General features: G+C 35.7%; 3 protein-coding genes across 4 annotated transcripts in view; all 3 read left to right on the top strand.

Moving 5' to 3' along the window:
- The window catches only part of LOC100373753 (serine/threonine-protein phosphatase 2A 56 kDa regulatory subunit delta isoform), a 28,208-nt gene extending 22,551 nt beyond the window's left edge, over positions 1-5,657 (top strand). For both annotated transcript variants that reach the window (XM_085494651.1, XM_006811529.3), the window contains one exon: positions 460-5,657. In XM_085494651.1, coding sequence (XP_085350777.1) covers positions 460-597 — 138 coding nt within the window. In that variant the 3' untranslated portion in view covers positions 598-5,657. The remainder of the gene's footprint in view (positions 1-459) is intronic.
- Positions 5,658-6,481: 824 nt separating this feature from the next.
- LOC102803128 (15-hydroxyprostaglandin dehydrogenase [NAD(+)]-like) lies at positions 6,482-12,800 on the top strand. The gene is made up of 7 exons (XM_006811537.3): positions 6,482-6,716; positions 9,959-10,085; positions 10,491-10,597; positions 11,119-11,215; positions 11,429-11,505; positions 11,766-11,911; positions 12,634-12,800. Exons 1-7 carry the CDS (start codon positions 6,624-6,626, stop codon positions 12,758-12,760), a joined length of 774 nt encoding a protein of 257 aa, XP_006811600.1. The 5' UTR covers positions 6,482-6,623; the 3' UTR covers positions 12,761-12,800.
- A 2,314-nt stretch (positions 12,801-15,114) lies between these two features.
- Positions 15,115-20,677, top strand: LOC100373902 (multiple coagulation factor deficiency protein 2 homolog). Its single transcript, XM_002730743.4, has 5 exons — positions 15,115-15,178; positions 15,307-15,477; positions 18,038-18,124; positions 18,687-18,823; positions 19,148-20,677. Exons 2-5 carry the CDS (start codon positions 15,338-15,340, stop codon positions 19,267-19,269), a joined length of 486 nt encoding a protein of 161 aa, XP_002730789.1. The 5' UTR covers positions 15,115-15,178; positions 15,307-15,337; the 3' UTR covers positions 19,270-20,677.
- Positions 20,678-22,014: the final 1,337 nt, after the last annotated feature.

Genomic DNA, 22,014 nt, shown 5'->3' with positions numbered 1-22,014 from the left:
GGGCTTGAGGTGATGCTGTATATTTGTACAGAAACCTAGGTGTGCTGTTGTCACAGGTATGATAGTAGCATATTTAGTAAAATGCAGCACCTGGGGCTTTCATTCACCGTCACTGCCGCTACCTACCCCCCTTCCTTATCATTCTCTCAATAGACTGTCGCACCCTCCTCTGACGAAGCACTTCGGTGATGTCGAAATGACGTATATATGTCGACAATGTCGGTTAAATCGATATCTGTTTTTGGTTGTGTTAGTCGTTCATTGTGTAGAATATAGTAAAATATAATTTTCCTTGGTGGGCGACTACAAACCATAACGATATCGACACTTTCCTTCAGGTGACCAATATACATCATATAAGCGCTTCGTCACTAGAGGGTGTGATTTTATAGGAAAGTTGTATCTGCATGTAAGTACGACAAATCAAAGTGTGATGTTAATTGTTATGCTCCGTTATAGATCTCAAAAGCAAAACCGGAAAACAAACCACTTCTGAGACGAAAGTCTGAACTGCCTCACGATGCTTACACAGTACGGGCGTTAACAGATCACAGACGTTCTGAAGAATTCCTCACAACATCACAAGAAAGCAGTTGAAGCCAATCTAACCACTAGATCTATTGACCAGCATTGTAACGTGCTTCTGGTCTGTCTGTCTGTCTGTCTGCCTGCCTGTCTCTGCATTGCTCTCTCGTCTATTTCTTGGCAATGTGTAGAGTGTGAAGTGCTCTGGACCAACTCTCCCTGTATATACCAGTCTGTTTCGACAATTTTGTTTGTATCATTGTTTCTCAAGTGACCAAATGTTTTAGTTCATATTATTATGTTTATTAGTGGAGGATCAAGCAGAATGATGATGTAAAATATTCATATCGTGGTTCTTAACAATTTGTATAAAAAAATGATTGAATGAAATATTGCTGTAACTATATTATGTAAATGAAATGGAAAATACAGAGGTGGGAAGGGAAGGCTACGCCATCATGATAAGTTATTTACATCCTTTTAGCCATGTACTACTTAACAATCATTGCAAACGATTCCTAATTATTTCTAATTTGTATTAACTTCTGAATGTTTATTTTAGTAACTGTTTATATGTTTGTCTTATGTTTAGTATCAATTTCTCAGTATATTTTTCTACCTTTCATTCGTTAGAATGTTTGTTTTACCACATTTTGTTTGTTAGAAGTGGGTCATAATATTATAATATATATTACATAAAAGCCAATCAAATCTATGTGCTGCTAACAAAGTAAATATCGTAATTGGTCTATTAGTGGTGCTTGCTTAATTAAATTACAGAGGTGTTTCTGCAGTCAAAATAAATTATATGTTAATGATCCAGTATACAACAAACAAAACGAGCTTCAATTGGATATGAGCTTTTAATAGAGCCAATATGGTATGGTGTTTTGAAACGTAATCTCTCATCTTTGCGGATGGGACGGGGGCAATCTGATTAAAATCTGATGTAGTGTACGGGCTTTAATTATTTTGGCTATAAACTTGTTTTAATTTTTTTTTTTTTTACTTTTGTTATTAATGCCCTTTTATTTTATTATTTTACTTTGATTTTGATTTTTTTTAATTCCGCCCTACCTACATCTGATCCGACGCCTATGTAAGTCCCGTTCAAATCTCGCGTAAGTAACAGCCAATCACAGCCCCCCTTTTATACAGGCTGTCGGTTGCTTACTTTTCAGTGTATACGGGCAATCTTTCTGTACATTTATATTTTGCCCACTTGAATAAACCATTAATAGAAAATTGCTAGTATATTTTTATTTGAGAAAGAAATTCCACAACATTTTACAATTTTTGTCATTTCATTGAATATTTTTGTCACTTCCAACAAATGTGTACACTTCCAGATACATCAAGGTTCGTTCATTCAGTCATCGCTTCAATTTTACATCACTGAGCATAATTATCTAGAATGGAAGCAAAAAAAAAGTAAATCGTAATGATTAGAACACTGTAAACAGCTATAGTAAACAATGCAAACTGATTTTAAATTGTATAACGGTCACCGGCCCACGGCATCGACGCAGAAAATTGGAGCAAAACAATATTTTCTGATCAATTGCGATGTGTTCCAAATAAAAAATATTTTATTCCAGTCCAAATCAGCTCAATTACTTTAATAAAGTGTTATTGTATAATGTACAAAATGTTGATAAAATTTGATGAATATTTACAGCTAAGGCTTCAATACCGTAGACGATTTTGGCCCGATCGTCAACAAAACATCACCCGTCTCCAGGGCAGGTGACTGGAAAAAGACACTGGTGTTCGGTCGAACCGGTGGAAACAAAATCATCACTCCCAGAATAACTATGCAAAATAACGATCTAAAGTCGAACCATTCGAGCCACAATATTAACATAAAAATGACTTTCGTTGCATTTGACAATGATAAACTTACCGAAAAGCCGTGTTTTTCTCGGTCGGTATAATCTGCCCGGTGACGTCATCATGTGCGCTATAGAAGGAAGTCTGTGATTTGTTGACTAAAATCGTCGATAGTGGGTCTCGTTGAAATCTCGTTACATAGGCATCGGTTCAGATGTAGGTAGGGCGGAATTAAAAAAAATCACAAAATCAAAATCAAAGTAAAATAATAAAATAAAAGGGCATTAATAACAAAAGTAATAAAAAATAAAATTAAAATAAGTTTATAGCCAAAATAATTAAAGCCCGTACACTACATCAGATTTTAATCAGATTGGGACGGGGGGGTTCAAGTTATTTGCCTTGTGTGTGTGAATACTGAGTATGTTTATTCCAAGTCCAGTGATGCAGTATATTATTACTTTTCCCTAGGGACGATAAGCAATATTTTTGGGGGCTTAATGGTTGAAAAGTTGTGTTGTAATCGGATTAAAAATCAGATTAGGGAGCGAGCATGGACGGAATTGAGCATTATACTAATATTAATGATATCAGTTATTGATGTGCTCTGTTAGAAGGGCATATAAACCAACATATTAGCATTAGTTGTACTGGTAAACTAAATCATTGAATTATTACTTATTTTGGCCAGAGAAATTGCTCTGTAATTTACTAAGCACACAGGCTACTTATAGAACAAATACAGTATTTGTGGTCCCTATAATATGTCTTGGTTTGCTGGAAACAGACGTGAAGAATCAGCCAGTTTATATATTTTATTTAGGGAATTTGGTCATTTTAGTGTAGTTGGATCATCAAGTTGGTTTGGGTTCTTTGAGGGTGAGGGATGTAGGTCGTCTCAGGGGTGGTGCAAATATTACAAGCAGAAAAGGTTAAATATCTCTGTAACTTAAAGGCCCATTGATGCTGAAGTTCATCTTGATTCCTAAGTGTTCAATGTAATCTAAATTGGCTTTAGACTCAACTATTTACCCTCAATGGAAATGAAAACAGAAAGTCAATCTACCATACTTTTAATACGCAGGTGATTTTTCAATTTAGTCTGATACAAAATGTGATGTATGTAAAGGAATATACAGTGTGCTGGTGTTTGGTATACAACCTTCTCAACTAAGGGTATTTGTTAACCAATTAGAGTGTGGTCCGCAACTTTATATTAAATAATGAGACAGATAGGACGAGGATTTTCAGTATGAATTCAATACTTCTAGGAAATTGTGAGAAATATTATTGTAGTCAAAGCCATGAACAATTTATAATGATTATCCTCAAAGCTTAGCAGTTTAGTATTTTTTACTCGTATGAAAAAAAATATTGTAATATTTACACCTTTAAACAACCTTTAAACAACTTTGGAATTGTATTAAAACTTCCAAAAATATTGTAAACCGCTTTAATTTTGTGAGATAAATTGTCATGAGTTCATTGGAATCATGAACTTTTGTAGCTGTGCAACTTTCACAAAATGTTGTCCTCCTAAATCAGCAAATTAAAAAAAATATACTAACAGTAAATATGGTTTTTACGGTATTTCCTTGTATTGGCATAGTGCAACCCAAAACTTTACCAAAATGCCTGGAAAAGAAAAAAAGTATTATCATTCTTTCCCACTGATAACATTTTCATTGGTTTTTTTTGAAGATTATGCAGATTTGGATTGGATTTGAATATCAAAATCGAATGATTGTCTGTAGATCTGGTAATATGACCGTCTTTGACAACAGCTTTATCTCAATTTCTGTATTGATCCTGTATTTAGGTGGATTCCTTTCTATGAAACCAAATGTACATTTTATCCATTTTGCATTCAGGAAATATTAACACGACTGTCAAAGAATATTTCATTGTTTTGTTTTTTTGTGGCCACCCTACCTCATAACTGTCATGCAAGTAATTGCTTCATTTCAACGTATTTTACTAAATGTTTATTGTTCTTACTATTTTGAGTTAGTTATTCAATGAAATCACGAAATAATGATTGTTGGGTAAATGTGCAACACGCGTTTCAATGTAGCTAATATTTGAATAAAAATATTTGGTCATTTATTAAGGGGGGAGGGGGAGGGCTATTTTGTGTATTTTACTGTACACAGCATTGTCAGTAGCTTTGCTGACTATTTTTCTTTTGCAATTTTTGCCTTTAGCTTATGTTGTAAACTAAACATATCAGCGACATAACTGGGAGCAATCCCGGTAGTAAATTGACAGTCCTTTGTCTTTGTATAAATTTATATTGTGTTTTACTATTTAAAAGGAAAAAAAAAATCTGTAATTGAAAAAAACAAAGGGATCATAGGTGCCCATCTTAAATTATTGTTTAACTGTGATAAAACCAGGACAGAGTGAGCTTCAGAGAAATATTGGAATGTGATATTAATATTTTGTTGGCTGGAATTTTAAATATGTAATTTGATGATGCATATTTAAACAAGTAAGACAAATTAAATAGGCACTATAGGAACACAACTATTTAGTCTTAAGCAACGGAATATTATTATCATGAGGTTTCTACTAATAGACCTATATATATATTCTGGCAAATAATCTCCTTTCCCCAGAAAATAATAAACAAGAGCTTCAAACTGTGATAACTGTCATTTCCAGGCTTTTTAAAAATTGTATGAAACCTGCTGAATTTCATATATAAATAAACCACTTTTATTGAATGCTTAGAATACTTTTTATTCTGATCTCTATCGTGAGGCAACTTGAACATGATGAAAAGAAGACTATGTTATCCACTCAGTAATTGTGTAATTATCCCAGAATTTGTGCTTTTTAGATCTGAAGCCAACAGAAGTTATTTTATTCTTGATTTATTTTTGTTCCATTTGTAAATGCATATATATATATATATGAAGTATATTGTGCGATGACCATTTGTTATATAGTCTCCTAACATGCTTCCCTCTGTAAATTGAATATCGTTCGGTTGGAGCTAGCTGTCGCGATGTGACATATCCTTTGTAAATACGTGATTGTGTGGAACGTCTACTTACTCAGTAAAATTATACATGATATGCAACGTAAATGGTTGACCCTGAAAAATTTACTGGTTATTAATAGAGGTGAAATCTGTATTATCGTGGTCTAAAATCCCAACGTGTTGATTTTCTTAAAATGTTTTCCCATGAAAAGCTTTGTGTGAATCAGGGACGTGTACCACAGTATGATCAGTTCAATTGTTATGTAACATGTCATGCTCAAACTTTTCTAGTAATAAATATATGATAATAATTCCATTGATTGTTGTTTTGGACTGATTTTTAGTCCCTGTTCATGTGTATATCTAAACACTGAGACGTGCATTTGCCAACCGCATTCAAATTTTTTACACATGTCATATTGATATGGCTGACAAACAGCCATTTAAAAAAATACTCAAATCTAGTACATAATTCTAAATTATTCATATGGCTTAAAAGTGTTCGTTTGTGAAAATGCACCCGAATCAAGCAAATTCTTAAAACTGCACAACCAAATCTTGGAAATGCATATAGAGGATAAATAGATTGATTTTGGTCACACTTTGTACACAAGACATTATGGTACCCTGAAGACCTCCATGGATAGCCGATATGAATGGCATAAACAGCTGAAGTGTTAATCTTGTTTTATGTGTCTGAATCAAAATTCTAGGGACTACTGGGGGGGGGGGGTAGCTATTCTACAGCCATATATCTGACATAATCAAGCACTTTTGAAGAAACAAAAAATTGCCAAATTAGCTCATTAATAGAAACTTACATTTGTAAGTAAAGGATAGAAGTACTGAGGTCTGTTCCGATGTAGAAATAAATAAAGCTCTGAATTTGTCAATCCTCGACGTGTCCGGGCCACAGGCGCTCGGCATGTTTCTGTGATAATAAAAGAAATACACAATAGGGGTCGAGAGATCGCCCGGCCCTGTCTCTCGACCCCTATTGTATATTTTTTTTATTATCACAGAAACATACCGAGGTCCGGGCCGGGTGATTTTTCCCGTGTTAGGTCAAATCATGGACGTACCAGAGTGGTCAAATTAAGTTCAAAGTTCACGCTTAAACAGCTGATCGTAATGATACTACGATTCAATGCAACGTAGGGATTAATTTAAGCCCGGGTTTCTCGTACACGTCTACCTGTGGGCTGTTCGTTACATCGACAGATTAGTGTGCATAATTATATCGTCTTTGTCTTAGCTGAACTGGGTGATTGCCGTCAGGAAAATGGGTGTTATCAACAAAGTAGCATTGATCACGGGAGCTGCCGACGGTATTGGGAAGGCTTTAGCAACGCGGCTTCTTGAAAAGGGTGCTAAGGTATTTACAATAATAACCTGGGTCAAGTTGTTGATATAAATAGAATACTATTGTCAATTTCCTTAACAGTTACAATGCAAATTTCATAGTTACCGCATGGGGAGTTATTATATTCATTCATGCGCATCTGCTTGTCAGTAATCTGGGGCAGGACCTATGCCAAGGCTCAAATGTCTGCCCTTTTTTTTATTCGGGAAGCCCTACAAAAATGACCCACGGTCAATCTCACTTTAATCACGGAGTTTTGAACACATTCGAGTTGTCAGCTGAATACCACGGATGAATGGGATAAAACGGCGTCAGGAGCCGATGTGTTGTGAGTGAACTTCTTAATAAGAATGATGACGCCAACAGAAGTGAAACGTTAAGAATGATGACGTCAGAAGCGCTATTATGTCTATAACAGGGAGAATAACGGCTATATATGCCTTAGCTTCGTTTTTTTTTAAGTTTCAAGAAATTATTTTTTATAATTGTGCCTCAATTTTTAGTTAGGCTACAAACACATTTCCTTTATTCCTCAGCTCCTGAGAGCGAGGTTATTTGTAGATATGTTGGCGATCGCCTCTATGTCTGTGGAAGTACTATGGGAGATTGCATGATGGGAGTGAAAATTCTTTTGATCAATAAAATAATTTTAGAAAAGTGAAAACTAGAGTGACTGTGAAATAAAGGTTGGTTTTAAATGTTAAATGTCATGGAGTCTGGATGAAACTGAATAATGAAAGGAAATTGAACTGGTATGAAAGGGAGGTAAATGTAGCTAGAATGCAAGGTCAAATTCCGGGGGTCAAAATACGTCACAATGCATCCATCATTGCGGCTGCAAAGTGACAACAACTAGGGATGCAGTAACAAACTTGATTTGCAGTTTGTGTGAATGGCCGAGAAAAAAACATGCAAATTCTGTGCTTCAGTAACAGTATTTGCTGCTTTTTGTGCAATGAAAATTAATACAAGAAATGCTGCCAAAAAACATTTCCTTCTTGTAAACAAAACGTTTATCTTGTAAATGTTATGGTTCTGTTACAACAAATCTCAGAAGTATTGGGGCAGCCAATTTGCAAACTCGCTAGCCAATTGGCTAACTGCTTGGGTTTTGTCTAAACAGTTGGCTTTCGAATCTCGCTGGCGCCGATTTGTGGTCGCGTCTACTCGGGGCGAGTCCATATTGCTTAGGTGATATAAAATGCTTTTACGCGGCTTGATACATGTTTGGATTCCCCTGAATGATTTGCTTTGTTATTCGAGGAATGACAATGTAAAACTAGTACGAGTAATTTACAATTTATATGCGGGTAGCCGGCTTGAAATTAAATAAAGAGACAAGATGAGAAACAGTTTCCTACAAAGAAGGAGAAAATCAATTTTCACATCCAACCGCTAATAATATTCGACCTCATTCGTCGTTTTGGAGGTAGCCATCAGGACATCGATTACGAACAGAGAGTTACGAAAACATTGAGCTACAGAAATGACCACGCTCATATTTTTGAAACCACGCCCACTTTTGTGAAACCACGTCCAAATTGTAACTCGATGTTCAAGCGTGACAGTCGTCGTGTTTCGTCCTGTTCGATATGGGACTCATAGCCCCGTATACAACGCGTGTAAAATACGACCACCGCGCTTTCAATTAACAGTTAACAGAACTTCGAGTTACGGGCACCATACATTTCGAACTTTAAATAACAGTTAATCAAAATTCGAGTAACGGGCAACATATATTTTTTGTTTTGCTTAACTTTCTGATTTTTTAACTCGAATTTTAATTAACGGTAAGCAACGTAGATTGTAGTTATTGTTAATCCAGATACTGTCTTTCATTTTTTACCATGCAATGAGCTTGCTTGTTTCAACTTTTGGGCTTAGTCACCTCATGGAGGTAAAAATACCTCCATGGTCACCTGTACTTCTTCACAACTTCACAGACCGCATACAGAGACCAGCGTCATTCCATATTTTCATCATTTCAGACTCTCCCTCTGTTTATTCAAGTTATATAACGATTCATTGTAAATTCAAAAACCCACGAATGTCTTCCGTGTCACTAGTTCAACGTGTGAAATCAGGCAAACATATTTTCAAATCTTCACATTACTCGATTTTGGCGCGTTTGGTTGCAATAATAACAGTAACATTGTTGCGACATTATAGACGCGCACATTAGTTACCAACTCGAATTTGAATAACTGCTAATTAAAGTTACAAAATTTAAAAGTTACTGAATGTGGACGTGCAACACAAACCCAAATGTATGTTGCCCGTAACTCGAAGTTCTGTTAACTGTTAATAATGATTAAATATCGAGTTACAATTTGGGCGTGGTTTCAAAAATATGGGCGTGGTCATTTCTGTAACACGATGTTTTCGTAACTCGATGTCCGTAACTCGAACAATTCAGCATCTCAAGCAGTTTGCCAATTCGCTAGTGAGTTTGCAAATTGGCTGTCCAAACAAATACTTCTGAGACTTGTAATAATTTTCTAGAAACTGCACAGCAAATCACAGATTTTCATTATTTATTGTCCATAGTTTTTCTAAATTTCAGGTTTTATTGTTCATAATTATTTACAGTAATAAAACACTTTTCCGTTTTGAAACCATTTCCAGTTAGTATGATTGTGTACATGCCCCCCCCCCCCATACACACAATAAGACAGGGTGATATGTACGGATATGCGCGAGTATGTTTCATGGGATAATAGGCCACTCCCTTGCTTCAATTCCAACTATATCTCTAGAAATATCACTTGCCGTTTATCATCCATATTTCGATATCAATGTGTCGATTGCGTGCCTGGTAATTCTAACTAACTACTTTTTTTGCAAAATTTGCCCAGCCTTGCTTCTACCAGTCGTTTAAGTGAACTCCACATTGTCCTTAACAGTGAATGGTAATGCAGATATATTGTAAATTACACAGAGGTGACACTAGAATACATATCCCTTTACAGCCCTTATATTACATAACAGTCTTTGAGCTGAGGCAGTTGTGGTTCTACAACCATCACCAGTTCTCTTGTTATATATTTATAATAAATATCAGTGGTAGTTCATGGTGTTAGTACGTCTACGGTCAAATACAACCAGCCAATCAATGAGTGCAATGCGCATTGACGTCATTGGAAAATGGAAACCTGTTTGTTTCATTTTGAAGCAAAAATCCAGGCGATGTTGTGATTTAACCCTTTACCAATATTTGTTTAATACGTCTAATTCTTATATTGTTTACATTCAAGGCTGTCAGTATTCTTGACGTCAAGGATGAGAAGGCACAAGAATCAGTGACGTCATTAAACAGCGTGTTTGGCGGGGAAAAGGTTATCTATATACACTGTGACGTGTCCAACAATGAACATATGAAAGGTACTGAAACAATACTAAAATGAGATCTTAATTTGGAGATTTTTATTTAATTATTGTGAATAAAGCTTAAAGTAGCAGCAATTACTTAGCTGTAAATAAATAAATGATGAATTAAAATAAAATAAAATAAAACATTAAAAACTAAGAAATAAATAAATGCTTAGTTAAATTTCCAAAGGTTTTACCAAGTCAAACAGTATACTACAAATGAATACATTTTGGAACAAACAATTAAGTCCCATTAAAGTAATGTTTCACCATGATCGCAATATCACTCAATCTATGCAATTATTTCTGCGTGCGTGCCATTTATAGAATGAATTACTTACATGATCGTTAAAATGACATCATGCCGATCATTCCAATCATTCACTTTTAATTCGTATACTGTTTGGTTTATTACAGCGGCTTTTACAAAAACAAAGGAGCTATTTGGCGGACTGGATATTGTCTGCAACAATGCTGGGATTATTGACGAATTTAACTGGGAGCGTTGTGTTGACATTAATTTAGTAAGCTCAGGACAACTCGTTACTTTCGTTGCAATGTGTACTAACCGTTGATATTACATATATCAGGCGATATATTGACAATATTATTATTATTATTATTATTATTGCGTATCAATTTATAAAATAACGTACGAAGTTCTCAAACACAAACTTAGAGCGCCCTCGATTAGGTCATTGCCACGGTTTTAGCTCAGCGACGCTTAGACCAGAAGTTCTACGACGAATTATAGTTTCTCGCGTGGAAATGTACAAGGAATTTCGCAGTCACAATATTATAAAGTATTTTATATTAGAATAACTTACCAACGGATCAATTTATTAAACCTTGGAGCCTCTGGGAATAGAAGTACGTATTATCGAAATGAAGTGAAAGCAATAACATTTCCACTACACATTGGTCACGGTTTTAAGCGTTTGAGTACGGGGAAAATCTGATTGTAGTATGTTTGCCAAACACATTTTTACAACCTCAATTAAAACCCAACGAGCAATTTTATTTCTCAATGATATGTTCCTTGCAGAAAGGCGTTATTAGAGGCACATATCTCGGTGTCGAGTTTATGGGTACAAAGAATGGCGGCAATGGTGGAGTGGTTATTAATACATCCTCAACAAATGGCAAGTGTGACGAAATACGGGTGATGTATTCATGTGTATACTACACGCCTTCAAATAACACCTGATGTTATTACTATCATGGATGTAGTTATTCAATTCTTGTAAATAAGTAAAACAAGGGATTTCCGATACTAACGTATAAGGGAGTACTAACAACTCCAATAACGGGAAGAATATTTTCCGTATTTGTCATCTTTCTGTCCTACATTTTAGGTTTTCTACCGAACCCATTATTTCCCGTATACGATGCTACGAAACATGGTATCATTGGTTTCACGCGGAGTGCGGCGGTAAGGACGATCCCTCTGTTGCGCCCCCCTCTCTCTCTCTCTCTCTCTCTCTCTCTCCCGCCTTGTGTTTTCTTCATAGTTTTTGAAGTTGAAGCTCATAGTTTCTGGTTGAAATTCTCTAACGTTCGGCAGAATGCCACTTATTTACAACAATTAAATTCGCGGTATTTTTAAATCGATAAGTAACGTAAAAACAGAATATGTTAAGCTCATACAGACGTGAGTAATTTTAAAAGTTGATTTTATGTAACTCGTTTTAGGCTGAATTGATGGTGAAAGAGAACAATGTAAGGGTGAATGCACTGTGTCCAGCATTGGTGGATACACCGATGAGGGATGACATGACTAAAGGCAGTCGTTACGGTGACCAATACGCACAGAGGATCGCATCTGTTAGACAAGTAAAGTACGTATGTATGTGTAGTACCGTATCAGCGACAAGCACGATTAACTGAAAGTACCCATGATAGACTGAAAGGCGTGATATATGCAAATAAGACAAAATGGCATATTTATACCCTCATTTTTATTATTGAGTGCAATATATATTCTATGTATGCTAGAAGTTAAAGCGGAGGAGTCGTCGCCTGCGCATGCGTCAGATGGCCATAGCGTGTCATTGCGTTGTGTCGTCACAGGAAGCGCTGTCCTGCAGCGTCAATGGTGTCATTGTTTACTAACAAGCGTCTACCCACTAGCCTTTGCGTTTTTAGCGTGTGTTATCGTCGCTTGGGACTCAATTCCCGCGCGTGCGCAGGTGACGATCCTCTCGCTTTAAATTACTTTTAATTTATTACAAACTCGTAATCAACCTACATTCTTTTTGCGGTGACATCTGGAGGTTGGTTGAATATGAATTGGAAATGCTTGCAAGCTGCGATTTTAGCCTCATATTTGTTAGCATGAACACACACGCCACCGCAACTTATTCGCGTTGTTTGTAAATGATTCACGATGTCGGCAAATGCACGTAAAAGTAACTAGAAAATAATCTGATAGGTCACGTATACGTGTTCTGCAGTGACGTTATTATTCGGCCTGAATGTATGACGTCACTACAGTAGTATGGTAATTGTACAATCATAATCGTACACACCGTGACTACATTCTTGTTCCACTGTATTTCAGGATGTCTTTGCTCATCGACACTGCTATGAAGTTAATAGAAGACTCTGGATACAATGGTACTACATGTGCAGTTGTCCCTGACGACCCGATGCTTGTACTTGAGCCGCCAGTTATCAATATTAAATAGAATTCTCGTAAATTAATAAAATAACAGAACAGGACATAAATACGCACAGTTTAGTTTGTTAATTAACTACAGGCAGACAGTATGGAGCATTGACTCGCTACCTAGCGATACCATTTTCTTAACATCGCAACGGACAGTTTTACAATTTGTTCATGTTCAAGTGAGACCACTTATTTGACAGCGAAGACAACTTTGCAACTGTTTGAAGTACTATGATTATTTTCTCAACCTCGACAACTTGACCGTGTTCTAAACCACTTCCCATACGCAGTAGTCAACTTAGCAACCACCTGAAGTACTGTGATTACTTGTGATTACTCTCGACCATGACAACTTGTTTGTGATCCAGTAAGACCACTTCCCTGACATCTTTGGCAACTTTGCCATTGCTTGATTCCTAGGATTAATTTCTCGACCTTGACAACTTCATGACCATGTTCTAATGAGACCACTTGCCTGACATTACAGCCATATTTGCAACTTCAAGCACTGTGTTCACTGTTGGCCGTGATCTAATGAAACCACTTCCTGATTACTTACTGTGACCACTTTTCCGATTACGGCAACTTGGCCGTGGTCGTGATCACTTCCCTGTAACCGTAGGCAATTTTGTAACCATCTGAAGTACTGTGATTTGATTTTCGACCACGACAACTTCATCATGATCGCGACCTAATAGTGAGACCACTTCCTTGACATCGCGGAGAACTTTGCCACTGCTTCAAGTACTTGGATTACTTTCTCGACCATGACAACTTGACCGTGTTCAAATAAGACCACTTATCTGACATCGCAGGCACCTTTGAAACTGCTTGATCGTAATTTAATGAAACTTTTTTCTGGAATGAACAAATCAGATGTAAAAGTCAGTCGACATTTAAGAATGAGTATGAATAAAAATAACCTAAAATACATGAATCTCAATGACACAAGTTGGTATGCATTCAAGGTAAGCCACGCGTACCAATAATCCCAAACACTTTTCGCTGTGAGCAGATTTGTTACTTTCGTGAAATGTGTACGCTTTTTTTTCTCTGTACATCTTTCTGTTCCAGTGTTATATAATTCTGTTACATTCAGTTACCAAACTCTTGATACAAATGTATGTTGTTTGCACAGCTTGACAAAACTCAGACATGATACTGGTAGCCTAGACTAGGTCCGTGGTTTAGGGCCTCTCCTGCCTACAAACACACTGAAGGTAATTGATACAATTACGGTTACTAGTAAGGTATAACCGATTATATGTATAACAAGTCGTACGAGTCAACCGATGAATAGTTTTCAAACATAAAATAACTTACTTGAATAAATTAAAACCGAAAGCCATTTACTAGAACGAACATCGAGACTACTTGCGATAATTAGTTCTTATTACATTTGTAAAAAAAAATAGTAATAGGCTTATGTGAAGATCCAATTTTGTTCAGTCGTTGACAGTTTTTTTGTTCAGTAACATACTGGCTTGGTTTTGCTACTAACATACATGGGATGGGAATTAATAAACGGCAAGGGTTTCATATCACAGTGTGTGCCAGTGTTAGTCGTATCAGGGAGCAGTAATTAAAGTCCCTTGGTCGTATGCACACGGCACGGTTGTTATCTCCATGGCAACCATGTATAGGCTTACGGGGCTCTTTAGTCTGGTAAACGCACTGTAAATTGAGACATTCTATGTTAATTGCAGAATGTACAGATAAGCTATAATACCCGATCGGTCTCATCTTCAATTGATTGATTAATATACCAATTCGCTTCCATTGCGTCATATGCGCCCTCCAGTAATCCATAATTGAAAACAAAATGATTAGAAAATAATCTCCTTGCCCACCTTTTCAGCCGAATATTACTCTCAAAGTAATGTATAACATGATGCAAAATGTAAATGTCTAGTCGGCTACTAAATACAACGAACACGATCCAATCCTGAGTCGGCTACTGCCGCTACACTGTAATTGTCCGAAGTGTGCCCCGGTACACGATCGCGGCAGTCGGCCACGAGTCGTAACGATTCAACCATATTCAGTGCGACAATATTTCTTCACGGAATTATTCTCTAATATTTTAGAGAATTTTGTAATATATATTTATTAAATGTGTCGGAAGTATGAGACAAAGTCCATTGACTGATTAGTATTTGTTATACGCTCGTCTTCTAAATGAAGAATTACCATAACACAGGCACAAAGGAGATGATCAAGCGTCTTTTATTCGGCGCACATCAAGAATAATGACGTCAGCGAATGTAATTAGACGTACTTCCTGCTTGACACACCGCGCATGCGTGCCGTTACATTAAGATGACCGATTATGATAAATATATGCAAGACGGTAATCAGTTATTGAAATCAGCTGCTTTTATTCAACAGAGAAATACGCACATATGGTAGAGTAATCGGTGGTTAAACTAAGCAGCAGGTAAGAAGTCAAAATGCCATTTCACATCTGTCTACACCTGTATTTAATAACCGCATCTCGGTTTCTAATGTATAATTTGTTCTTCTTCATGTGAAATTAACTCTTTATTTTATACCCATGCGTTATAGCGACGAAGATATTGTTCTATACGGGGTCATCATGGAAGATACTACGAGGATAGCCATAGTTGTCGTTGCCATAGTTATGTGCGTTCTTGTCGCAGAAGGACATTCTACGGGAACTGGGAGGATGGATGCAAACAACAAATTTCACGATCCCAGTGTCGTCAGGGATAAAGAGTAAGTGTATCTGTCGTCTGCTTCTGTTATTTGACCCGCCATTACCCTGTGATCAGAGCACTGGATTCGGTTTATTTTCATCATTTTCAATTTGGATCATAACCACACATATTAGTGATTGTCAGCTAATGAAGTATATAATATATCACACAATTATTTTTTAAAACAAATTTATAATACCAGTAAGTCAGAATCCTATTTAATATATTTTCATTTGAAAAGTACACACACACAGAATACAACGAGAATAAAAATTATGTATTCTAAAATCTGGAAAATATTCAATTTCTTACCTGGACTAAAATACGTCTTTAATAGGCCATTTTCTTTTCACTGCGAGATCTCGTGTTATGCGTGAAAACAAAGGTCATATCGTCGAAATGGCGTCAAAACATCGCGTGGGATTTGACACACGTAGAACTATAACGATCAATTTTGACGAAGTAAAGAGATCTCAACGCCTTATTCCTCTTTGAAAGATAGGAATTTTGACATTGAACTAGACTGTATAAAAAAAAAATTCCAGTTCGAAATTCAAATCAACCGATTTGTGCGGCAGACGTTCGAATCACGTCTTTCACGCATTAGGCGAGATCTCCCAGTGAACGCAGGTTTACCCCTAAAAACAAAAACAAAACAATTTTTTGGGGATATTACACGCAGACGTTATGGGTATCTCCGATGCATCCTTATACCTTACATGTATTGTCATTAACATGGCTCAAAGCAGTGAGAATCGCACGTAATGTCGGCTTGTACTTGTACACTTACGCTTGATTGCTTCTTAGCATTACCATTGGCAATACCGTACTACAAACGTTTAAAACTACACAGTTTTAAAGCTACATCATGTTTATTCGCCATGAATGTTTGCAATTTTGCTAAAGCCGCAAACCAATGTCCCTCGATCAATTCAGTAAGTCGTGATAATACACGAGTACTAGGGTGTTCTACTTTTACAATAACGCGCCCAATTTATTCGTACTCACACAGGCAAATCTGCGTTCAATTTAAATCCAGTCGTGCCTACCTTCAAATTCACTAGACGCTCATTATTCATTTAATATCAATACTACTGACAAGCCATCTATTTAAAAAAAAAAAAAAGAATTGTGCATCCTCGTACAATTCTTTTCATTTTTTTTTCATCGTAACATTGCGATCTCTCAGTATCAGCCTGGTTTTTGGTTCACTCATTGAAGTGTGTCTCTATATACCCACATGTTAAAAGCATTCTGACAATATATGTGTTTCAACTGCCTAATTTCAGTTTAAAAAGATATTATTTACTGTGAAACGCGAAAGTTGATTGCTTTTTCGTGGAAACTATTACATGATCAGCTCTATGTTAGATTATAATATTATGTTGGATTATAATATTATGAAGAAATTAATTCTGAAAAAAGGTATCAAATGATGTGTCCTTTATTTACGAATTTTACAGGATCGAGTCGGCTCATTCCGTTGGGCTCCGATGTTGTCGTGTAAACGTGGTATATGCCAATCTAAAACCAACAAAAAATAGTACTACGCCACGCATGTAACCCACAGAAATTTATTTTCAGAATAATTCACCATTACATTTTTTAATTTAGTAATCTCGATTACACTCGATTAAAATATTGCAATGCGGTTCCATTATTATAACCGAATGGATATCATCTAAGCATGACATTCGTACAACGTATCCATTGTGTTCTAGTAATTCATAATAGATTCGCTTCCTTGAAGATGCTTCAATAGCATGAACTACTCATTATCGCATCTTTATTGTCAAAATAATGATAATAGTATTTCCTGCTGTGTGTACGATACTATATATTTTACATGTTACATTGTAATGCAGGGTGGATATATGATTTATGTAAAGGGGTCAACAACTTGAATAATAAAAATGAAAATATTTGTATTGCCTTTTGCAGTAATTACGTATGCCTTATTTATTTCTGTCTGTTGAAACTCCCACGCGGGGAAGTCGTTACCTGCGCATGCGGCAGACGGCCATAGTTCACAAACAGGCTACCCATGGGCCTTTGCGTTTTTAGCGTGTGTTGTTGTCGTCGCTTGGGACTCAATTATCGCGCGTGCGCAGGTGACGACCCCTCCGCTTTAAGGTGGCGACGAGAAAACATCACATTTGACGGGATTAAGTTATTGAAAATATCGGGTCAGTCGTTTGTGGTCGTTCATCCGTCCTACATTAACAACATTTCAACTATTTTGTTGCAAGTTATTGAGCAAACGATTCTTGTAAGTTGTATTAGAGTTGTTATTGCTGAACTAAAACACAACGAGACATGTGGCTTCGTAATTCACTACCTTGCTAATATAGAATGACACAACCGTAAAAAACCCTGTAAGGGTTGTTTTGTAATCTATAATTAAACCATTTACTAAAAGTTATTGAGCAAACGATGCTTGTATTAGATTTGTTTGTTACTTTTAGTAATCGTGTTTGTATTATCCTACAGTCGAGTTTCTTAAAAATATACCGTTTTGCTCTTGCCTTATGTTTAGTATTTTATCGCCATGTATGATGCACGTCATGTTATCGTTTCAGACACGTTAAAGAGCATTTGAAAGACGTGGCAGGAGAGATGGACGAGTCAAAAATGTCGGACGAGGAGTTAGAATTTCACTATTTTAAGTAAGTATGGAATCATTTGTGGTTTTGTTGCTTGTAACATAACTATATATACAACTTTTATCTTGATATAAGCCGTATTTATCTTTATGTTCCAAGCGAACTTGATAAGATCTGTTGTTTTGGCTACTGGATATAATTTCCTCTTTTCGCCTTACTTTTGCCATTGTACTTTTGTTTTATTGTATCCGTAACATTTTAAATGCACAAAACACTCGCAAAATACTTCTCGTTTTAATCAGATTATGTTGGAATATACTGACCTTTAAACTACCCTAACCCTAATTTCTCACCAAAAAATGTATAATCCTAAAGTTCTGCATTAGCTCGTGACTTTTGCAATTAAAGTAGAACCTTCTCTTGTCAGGAATATTACTTGTTGTTGTTTCTTTTTGTCACGTGTTTCTTTAATTTGTTTATAAATATATTTTGTTTCCGAATCGGTAATTTTTCTTTTTTTAAATTTCTTTATCATTTTCATCTTTCTCCCATAGTTTCTAATGTCCAACCCCTTACATGTTACACAATTCACGTAGAATGTCCTTGTATATTTCTACCGCCACAGAATGCACGACTTTGACAATAACACAAAGTTGGATGGACTTGAGATGTTAGCTGCACTAAGTCACATGATGGAGCACGACCTCGAAGATGATGGCGATCTTGCAAATGAAGTGAAAACAAGAATGGGATATTATACAGGTACAATAAATAACCCACAATTGTGAAGCATTATTGTAAGTGTATGACATTTGGTCTCTCATTGGACCTTGATGAAAAAATTTCGAGGATGGGGAAAAAAAACACGTGACAACTACACAATGAAAATTAAAAAAATGCTGTCCAGTATGCAAATGTGAATAAAAATAAATTTCCACAGGTCCCATATTTCGAACGAATACGAAACCGGACGATGCGCTAGGTTAACAATCAACAATCAAGTACCCATATGACTGTAAGAGCGCCACCACCGGCTATATTGTGAATCTAATTTGGGATGAATGTTTTTTTCTTCTTTCCTCATAGAAATCATTGATAAAGTGTTAGAAGAAGACGATTTTAACAACGATGGTTATCTTACTTATCTGGAATATGTAGTTGCCAGGAGGAGAGACGAAAAATCACAGCAAAAAAATGCAGATTTGTAGTGTTAGACATAGTAATTGCCCTGTAGAGAGCGCAATCACATTCAATAGGAACTGTCTGACAATAATATGTCACAAAGGAGTTATACATATCCCGAATATAAATATATATATATATTTATTTAATAGGTTCTGCCAATATTAACATTTCTGTTGTTTTTTTGTACATGTATATATGGTGACCCCTCACTTTTGTTTATATTTCCATGATTTTTAGAATATCCTTTTTTTATCCTAGTTGATATCAGGATAATGACTATCACAGTCTTCACAAATACTAACATGTATTTTTCAATGTCACAAATGCAGTCATACTAAGCTCAAACCGAACTTCCATGAACTGGCCCATATGCCAAAAATCCAAATACACCTATGTCTGATAGTGCATTATGAAATATTTCATTCAAAAGTAAAATCAACACCTATTGGTTAAATTCTCTTGAATCTAGATATTTTTTAAGACTTTACGAACACTAGACTACACTAAATATGGTAGCCAGTTTTGGTAGTATGAGACACACAGGTGTCAATTTTTTTTTCAGTATCTACACGATTGATATACGGATATCTGTTCTATAAATCACCATGCTTTTTTATATTTATTGCTGATGACTTTCATGTATGGAAATCAACACTGAAAATATCAAGTTGTTTGAGATCATCTTTTTATTATCTTTCGTATACATTCACTCCGACAGTAACCTAATAAATCCTCCCCTTTAAACACACATGCAATGCATCTTGGTATATGTATACACATATCAATACAGTTGCATGCAATGCATGGGTGGGTGGCAGTGGTGAGATTAATACAACTCACTCCCAAATGTATGCAAGATTTGCAATAGTGGGATTACCAAACATGTGGATGGTGGCAGCAGTGTGGATTATGAATATTATAACTAATGCATATTCATATGGGTGGATGTGATGGGATTACAGTAACTTCTGCCCAAACATATTCATGAGTGGCAGCAAAGGGATTACCATAATTGGTACCATAACATATGCATGACAGCATTTATCCATAATGCAAAAATTCTGACGAGGGGCTTAACCTGTCCGACATATTCCCTTGTACATGTTAACCTATGGATTCTCTCCCACCAACATTTGAGTACAAGCTTTCATAATGCCTTATTTTCATGAGTTTCAAAAAAGTTGATTAGAACCTGCAGGAAATGTCCATGCAGGCCAAATTAAGAAAGAAATTATAGAAAAGCACGTACAAATGGGTAGAAGTAAAGATATTTAAAAGATTTTTGTCTACTGAGTTAAAAATACTGCAGTGAAAAGTTTGAATTTAAATACTTAATTTGTATGTCTACTATGCTTTGTAATATTGTTGTGTTGTGTAAAAATTTTAAAAAGAAATCGTAAAATAAATGACTATGATATGACTTTGAGAAAATATTCATCTTTATTGTTGTTGGATTGGGTAACAGTGACGTCCCCAGGAATCTCTCATATTCATCACATATAGGATGTTGGATTGGGTAACAGTGACGTCCCCAGGAATCTCTCATATTCATCACATATAGGATGTTGGATTGGGTAACAGTGACGTCCCCAGGAATCTCTCATATTCATCACATATAGAATGTTGGATTGGGTAACAGTGACGTCCCCAGGAATCTCTCATATTCATCACATATAGGATGTTGGATTGGGTAACAGTGACGTCCCCAGGAATCTCTCATATTCATCACATATAGGATCTTAGAACTATGTGGAATGCATAGAACCAAAGGCTATTCTTCAAAACTGCTGACTAGTCAAAAAAATGCAGAATTTTCATAAATACTATCTTGCAAAAAAGAAATCTAAACAACTTATCAATAGTACCGAATTTGACTATTATAACAAAGTTTTGCCCATGTATTGACGTTATCAAGCCTAAAATTGATAAAATATGAGGTTTTACATGTGCGTTTATTAGAGCATATCAATTTGTCTCTAACTTTTGAATTAACGATAAACAAGTAATTCAACAGTAAATCCTATAGTTCATACATGTAGTAATATAAACAACCAGTTTAAATTTCATATTACAGAAAAAAATGTTGAAGTCATGCACTAAATTTATTACTGTCTATTGGATAAATTTCCTACATTACTTGAAAAGTACACAGAAAATAAACGACGTAAACACCTGCTCATTTTTGACAAAATCATTTGTCAGCATTCATGATTAAATGTTTATGCAGATATTGAACTGATCTAGAAGTTTATACAATTTAAAACGTACCTAATTAATTTTCTAATTAATGAGGATTTAATTCGGGATGAGAATCCCATTTTTTAAATGTTTAAGAAAAAATAATAATTTTATATTAAGGGTGGTGATCATGTACATTTGACCCATATCCAAACACACTATTTGCTCTATTTAGTAGTGCATGCAAGTACAATATTACAGAGGTGTTTTGACGTCTGCCAAACCCTAAATACCTTTATTTTGTGTTATGTGCGCTTTCAATAGAGCGAATACAATACCTATATTGGATACATCAATCACAACCCTTTGATTTTTAATCTAAATATTTTGCACGGAATCATTCTCAAATATCACGCTAGCTTCAGAGAAAGTTCCTATTCAGTTATATTACATTTGTTGCTAAGATAGTACTATTAATGTATGCAATAATATGCAAATTAGCCTAATAAATATTTACAATTGAAAATCATGATTATATCTTGTACAATGCAGTAGAAATATTGTCTCCAGTTTTCAATTCAAATATCATT

The sequence above is a fragment of the Saccoglossus kowalevskii genome, chromosome 2, assembly GCF_978046115.1.
Source record: "Saccoglossus kowalevskii chromosome 2, keSacKowa6.1, whole genome shotgun sequence".
NCBI classification, from domain to species: domain Eukaryota; kingdom Metazoa; phylum Hemichordata; class Enteropneusta; family Harrimaniidae; genus Saccoglossus; species Saccoglossus kowalevskii.
Note: the sequence above shows the minus strand (reverse complement) of the source record. Positions and strands in the feature narration are given on the sequence as shown.